The 7,263-nt window shown below is 36.3% G+C and overlaps 1 protein-coding gene and 1 pseudogene across 2 annotated transcripts; both read right to left on the reverse strand.

Moving 5' to 3' along the window:
* Positions 1–615: 615 nt before the first annotated feature.
* Positions 616–4,454, reverse strand: LOC147495308 (sorbitol dehydrogenase-like; annotated as a pseudogene). Its single transcript, XR_015197400.1, has 4 exons — positions 1,647–4,454; positions 1,356–1,423; positions 1,082–1,285; positions 616–993 (listed from the first exon to the last, which is right to left on the reverse strand). The product of XR_015197400.1 is annotated as a sorbitol dehydrogenase-like (transcript).
* A 136-nt stretch (positions 4,455–4,590) lies between these two features.
* LOC147495309 (biotin--protein ligase 2-like) lies at positions 4,591–6,180 on the reverse strand. Its single transcript, XM_086563943.1, has one exon. It carries the CDS (start codon positions 6,031–6,033, stop codon positions 4,939–4,941), a length of 1,095 nt encoding a protein of 364 aa, XP_086420069.1. The 5' UTR covers positions 6,034–6,180; the 3' UTR covers positions 4,591–4,938.
* Between the last annotated feature and the right edge of the window lie 1,083 nt (positions 6,181–7,263).

The raw sequence follows: 7,263 nt of genomic DNA on the forward strand, positions 1-7,263 counted from the left end.
GATGAGATTGTTTATTTATTTATATCCTACTTTTTTATAATTAGTAATAGAGTTTAGAAAAAATTGGAGTCTCTAGAGTTCTCCAAAAAATAGATTGGTGAGGGTATAACTATAATATATATCTAAAGATTTGGATTTTTTTTTTCCGTAATTAGTATTAGAGTTTAGAAAAAATTGGAGACTCTGTAAAGTCTTGAAAAATAGAGCCAAGAGGGCATAGCTATAATATATATCTAAGGATAATTTTCCTCTCCCTAAGAAGTTTCGCAAATGAGAAGTTTGAGCTTGCACAGTTGAAGTGGCATTATTAGAAACACTTGATACCTTGCTGCTGCTGGAGGGAATGGAACAGTCATCCTAGTGTGACCCATGCCTACAAGGCATACTTTGCCTCTAGATGCAGTAGCACTCAGTGCTGTGGACATGGTTTTGCTGAACCCTGCACAGTCGACTGTCACATGTACTCCTAGCACCATGGACTTCTTATCAGAGCAACTTCATTGTCCAAATCGTGTAAAACTTATTTTAGCAATATTAGCACAAACCAATATACCAGAGGTCTGTGATTCGAACACCGCTAGCATCAAAGAGTTACTGATCTCATTTAAAATAGGCTTGCCAATCAAAAAAATATATATATTTTTCTCAAATTCAGGAAGACAAAAGAGTTTGAGATAATCTATAAACCTCTATGTCATTTGAAACTTTCACAACGTCATCTGCACCAACCTTCTTAGCAACAGATAAAGTGATAAACGATGAGAATCTGCATTGACCAAAACAATTCTAGGAGCTCCGATCCAAAAGCACGTGCTGCCAGCATAGTAATAAGACCCCCATAGGACCTGCTCCCAAAACCAAAACAGTGGTCTCCGCACCAACATTGGCACGCCGACTAGTATAGACACCAACACTTAAAGGTTCACACATTGCCCCTTCCTCTAAACTAAGATTGTCTGGCAGCTTAAAACATAAATCAGCAGGATGGACAACCTGAACAGGGAATGAGAGGTGGTCTAAGTAGTAGTAAAGGACTATACTTAACAAAAACACTTAAACCATAACAGATTATCCTAATCACCAGATTGGCAAGAGATCCATTAACTGGTGGACAACAAAGAACTTCATGTCAGGGCAATGCAAACAGACGATTCCAGGCTCCAATGCGACTATATCACCAACTACTAGGGATTTCACTTCGCTTCCAACTTCTTCCACCACTCCAGCACACTAGCCCAATCACCATTGGTTCTTCAACATAATAATCACATCAACAACTCATGGTCTGCAATAGCTATCAAAATTAGATACAAAGAGGACAAAGAACTTACACCGGATGTGACACAATATACTACCTTGAGGAAGTGTACATCACTTCCACAGATGCCCACTGCTTTCATTCTGATCTTGACATCAGAAGCACCTACAGGTTTCAATGAGGGCTTAAAATCATCTATGTGAATAAAAAGAAAACCACAAATAATAATAATAGCACTGATAAAAAGTCCGATCCTTTAAACATCACAATTCCAACAAAAAGAGAATCAAATGTTGAAATGATTTTCAACAGACGGTGTACTCAACACCAATGACAGATATTGATATGGAAAAAACATAAGTAACCAGACATGAGACAAGAAGTTTACCAAGAGGATTGTCAACGCCAACAAGCCATGCAGCCATATTTACTTCTCCATCTCCTCTTTCTGCAGCATCATTAGCTCTTCCTCCTTTATCGATCTCTTTAATCTCTAGGTATTCTCTTATGAATGTATTGAGAATTTTGTAACACCCGGCCCACAGTATAAAACTAGATGGATATACTAGTCATAGTAATGATCTATTTTATTCTTTGCATGGATAGTGTAGTATCTCGCGTTAATATTAATTATTGTTGTTTTCAGCTAATATTTAGTCCAGGTACAAAATATAAAAATATAAGAGTTTTAAGAACCATATCTAGTCATTAGTTTCATTTTCCAAAATGAAGCACATCTAATGATCTAAATTTACTCATTATTTTACTCTACTTCTAAAAAAGATGCAGTACTTCATCGGGATATAAGCTTTAATCTTTGTTGGATCTTAGATCAAACTTGTAAAATACTTCATTCAGATAAAATTATCATCGTGCAATCACACCCTACTCATTTTTCAATTTTATTTAGACATAATTAAAAGCTCCATATACAATTCTCATCCGGTCATAGTTAATCTCATGTTCCGTCAAACTAGAGTATTATGTACGAGACATAAACATGAAAAGTACTGTTGATCCACAAAAACATCAAGTTAAGAGTTAAGTATGCCTTGTATGTATGCTTCATTCAGACTAATTTCTAGTAAAACTGCATGTTTTCCAGATAAAAATGGAACTCCATAGACATGTTATCGGAAGTATTCCTTTAGTTCTAGTATAATTTTTAGGTTGATCTACTTGCATCCGCCTACTACTGTGGATCATCTTGCATGCGCCCAAATATCTAGCAAAAGAGAGAAGGGTTGGAAATTGGAATGCTTGGATCTTTTCTTTCATAGTATTTTCACTTGAGCCGCTACGCACACAGTTCAAAGTAAATTAACGGTGTTGATGGCAGTTCTGAACTGAGACATAAACACACAACTCTCAAAGTTGAAAACTTGTAATGAAATGTTCTGCATCTAGATGGACGACAAACAACATGCACTTTCTAGATAGGAGGAGGCTGCCACCATAGTACTACTTGTAAGTTGTAACATTTGAGCACCAGAGAGTTGAAATAATTATGGCAGACTTGTGGTCACTACGGATTACAGTCACCATTTATATTAGTTCTCTCCACTATTATTGATGAGTATGCCGTGAACCTCTCCCGTTATATGCATAAAAGAATCTCATACGCAGCCTATATCGCCTGTAGATATGAACTGTTTTTTCTTGGTTCCTTAGTCCACCTGTTTTTCGACTACAGTACAGTTATCAATTCCTTCATCAATCTCTCACACCAATTTTCCTTCCCAAAAGATCAGCAAAAGAAGCTAAGCCTAAATTGTGTGTGAGCTAGAAGCAGGACGACTACCAGGCTACCTTTTGTGGGTTATGTTAGCTGCTGCATACTATAAATTCAAGGGAGCTCAAATGTGTATGTGTATTGCCTACGTTCAGTGTACAGTGCTGCTACATTGACACATTTATCTGACACAGTGACGTGGCAGATCGTGTAAGAGGATGGTACATGTCATATATCATCCGCCACGTTACTGCGTCGGATGAATGTGTCAATTCCCTATGTCAGTGTAGAATTATTGGTCTACGTTAACGAACTCCCTCAATGGCTCTTCCCTATGCTCTGCAAAATGGTGCGTGCTGACGTAAATGATAGACATTTAGGTCTGGCTCATGGTAACCACTTTCACAAAATGATCGCCGATATTTTGGCAGTAGCAATCGTCATAGAACTGAAGCTGACACCCTTTGTATCCATTTACAAAGCAATAAAATCTCAATTATCAAGAAAAGGAAAAAGAACTAAAGCTTACACATTCTCAGTAACATGGATTACGTCTTGCCAAAAGCTAAGAAAGTGATATCTGAAAAGCAATAAGAGAAGGAAAAGCACATAAACTCCCAAAAGCGAATCCTAAAGTCAATGTAGAAGCAATTCAAGAGACGAATCAAACTCTAAAGGAAATGTCCAATCCTCTCGAATCAGAAGGCAGATCAAAGTGACAGATTAAGGGTTGTTAAGTGTGTAGAATACACTGCAACATATATGTAATATTTTTCACTGGTAACTATAATGAGACTGACTTAAACTTCTCTATGTCCTTTTGCTTTACCTCTCCTCTGCAAGGCAGAGAAAGGGATAGGAAGTAAAACATAAAAAGGTCACTGCAATAGAAACCAGCAACATAGCAGTCTTAAGTCTTAATAAGGAGAAAACAAACAACATAAGCTCTGACATTAACTTATTCAGGGGGCAAATAAACTCTACAATGGTTGACATGGCAAATAATATATGTATACAGTACTGGATACCATGTGATAACTTCTTAATCACCAAACAAAAACTTTGGTTGGGGGGGGGGGTGGGCGATTTTGATCACAATACTTAAAAAAGGAATGGCTGCTTTTGTTATTGATAGTATTTCTGTTTCCCTCTTCTTTCTTTTTCCATTTTTGTAATCTACTATTCTACTACTCTGACCTACAATCTACTCTTAATACTGTTAAACAAATAAAAAATTTCTTTCTTGCATTGTCTTTCTGATATATTTTTATGAGTTTTCTATGCACGAGGCAATAGTAATAGAATTGTTCCTTCAGGGTTGAGAGTGGGAACCTAGAGAGAAAAATATACAAAAGTTGTCATAACTCGGTACAGCACCTTGCATCTCGACAACTGCTCACTTGGACTATCATGCCTTCTAGAACTTTTAAGGTTCTTTAAAATCAACATGACATATATCAAATTAGATAAGAAAGGTGAACCCTCTTTAGCAAAGGAAAGATCATCTAATTGACAAGGACACAACTCACAAGTGACCTTCGAACTAATACTTTATGTCACGCAACTTCTGATAGATATCAACAGCTGTGTACTATCGCAATTATAAATGATAAAGTTCTGAAATACTTCTTCATAAAAAGAATGAGCATAAACTTTCACTCATTGCAAAAACAAAATGATCAAGAAGAATGAACTTTGTGAAATATAAACTATGTGCACCCATACTACTATTAAAGAAGTAAAACTATTGAATTATTCCGTGTTCATTATTTGCTCTAACACTTTATCGATTCACTCATGCTTACTGACTGCTGCGCAAGGGAAGCAGAACTACTTAGAGATAAAAACATGGTTTAGCAAAGCATTTGCACAACTCAAACTAGAATTGAGTTACCTCAAATGCTATACTCAGCGAAGCACACAGCAGATACATTGCGCCAAAAATCTTTCATTCCAGTTTCTTCCTCACCAATCCTTTAAAGAAATCAAAACTATTACCGTCAGGATGAAGCTCATACAACTCGTTATCATCATCAATAGCCAACAAATAACCAGAAGCCGTCAACCCCTGAACTGTAACTGCAACTTCATCCACTGACTCATCCTCATTATTCTTTTCTTGTATCACAACCCTTTGCCCACTATGTAACCATACCCTACAATACATCTCTTCAAGAGCTCGAAAACCTTGATTAATAAAAACATCGTAAAAATTCTCAAACCTTTTAAAAAACGCCGCAAGAATTTCTTCCCTCCTTAGTTTACAATCCACCATAGACAACTCACTTAAAACCTTATTCAAACAAGTCGTGGGCATTTCATTATCGACATTCAAACCTATCCCAACACTAACATTAAACTTCTTCGACCTATAAGTGGAAGTACATAAAATTCCACCAACTTTAACACCATTCAAGTATAAATCATTAGGCCATTTTATTCTAACATCAATAAAAGCAAACCCCTTGACGTCACAAACATCTTTAATTGCTTCCACCATAGCAAGACAAACAACATATTGTAAAAGTGGCACAACTCTCCCATCTTCCATTTCGACAGTAAACGAAAACAACAAACACCCTTTAGGTGATTCCCACAAGTTTTTAGACCTGCCCCTTCCTTTAAATTGTAAATCAGTAACACAAACACTACCAACTGGAATTTCACTAAAGTTCTTGGACACAATATCTTGGGTCGATGATAAACGTGGCGAATATATAAAAAACTTACCATAACGATGAGTAGTAAGTGAATTCATGTAGAGGTCTACATCAAATGCATCATTTTGGACACCCCTTTGTTGAGAAGAATGAACAAGTATTGAAACTTGGCCGTCTTCTTCGGGGAGTTTGATGGTGTTGTTGGTTTTTAAGGATTGGGCTAATTCTGTTTCGAAGGATGATTTTCCATGTAGGATTAGAAGGTTTTGCATGGTTGAGAAAAGGAGGTGAGTAGAAGAGGAGTGATGGGGTTTTAGACGGTGGTAACAATTAAGAGTTGGTTGGAATGGGTTGAAGAAACGAAGTGGAGTTGTAACTGACATACCGTTCGGTTCGGTTGAGGATTTTGTGTTGGTTTCTCCGCTTTTTCATCTTCTGTTCGATATATATGGTTTGAAATCATAGCTAGGAAATTCGCGGACGGCAAAAATTCGATACTATACGGAAGTTATTCGTCAAAAATTCATAATAATATGTTTAAAAATTCGGCTAAAAAAAATAAAAATAAAAATGGCCAAACATAAAATTCGTCTTTTTATACGCATATGGGAAAAGTAAAACATATTTTGTTGCATTACTACTTACTAGTTTAGTTAGAATGTAATATTTTGTCAGAATTGTTCATTAGCTATATATACATAAAATTGTTCATTAACTATATATACATAACTCGATTTTTCATTTATATTTACTTGCTAATACTTTAGTTATTTGATATTCGATTTTTTAGGTATGAAAGGCTCTAACTTAAGTGAATTTTCAAAGCCTTCTATTTTGAAGTTGCATCATATTTTTTATAATACGTTTTTTTTTCATTTAAAAACTACGGACCTTATTATTAGGCAATTATAAACCTGGATCATAGAATTCGTGTATTAATCCCTGGGTTTGAAACGTTCACTAGAATTGACATTTCAAACCTATTTATTCACACGAACCGAGTAATGTTGAGTGCGCACCCATTATTTATTGTAGTGTGAATAGAACTACTATTCGGATTTGGATCCGAGTCGGATATGATTAGAAAATTACCCACCCGAAGGTAACTAAAGCACTAATTCTCCGGAAAATAGAATAACCCTTCCATCTCCCTGCCATACACCGAACAGAAAATTATGTTGGACAAGATTATTGCTTCTTTCATGGAAATTATTCACATGAAGGAACCAATTATGTCATATGATAAGCACCCAAAAGTGTATTATGAAACCCCATTGAGACATATAAATTTGGTTAATTATGTGTTTAATAATCATGAAATAAATATGTTTTCATACTTTTGCAGGTATTTGCAGAAAACATGGAAATATTGGTTAAACTCCAAATAAAGCCGCGAGGAACGGCAGTATATCACGAATTCTCCCAAATCCACCACGAAGCATCAAACTTCCAAAGCTCCTACCTCTTGAACCAAGACTCCGAATGCGATACGAGAGATGCTCAGACAATCAGGGCGATGAACTCTACGCATAGGCGGGAAATTGTAACACTGCCCAAAATACCGAACCGCCACTGGACTGCACATGGACCCACTATCTATAGGGCCACAAGAT

Source organism: Coptis chinensis, chromosome 6 (assembly GCF_015680905.1).
Source record: "Coptis chinensis isolate HL-2020 chromosome 6, ASM1568090v1, whole genome shotgun sequence".
NCBI classification, from domain to species: domain Eukaryota; kingdom Viridiplantae; phylum Streptophyta; class Magnoliopsida; order Ranunculales; family Ranunculaceae; genus Coptis; species Coptis chinensis.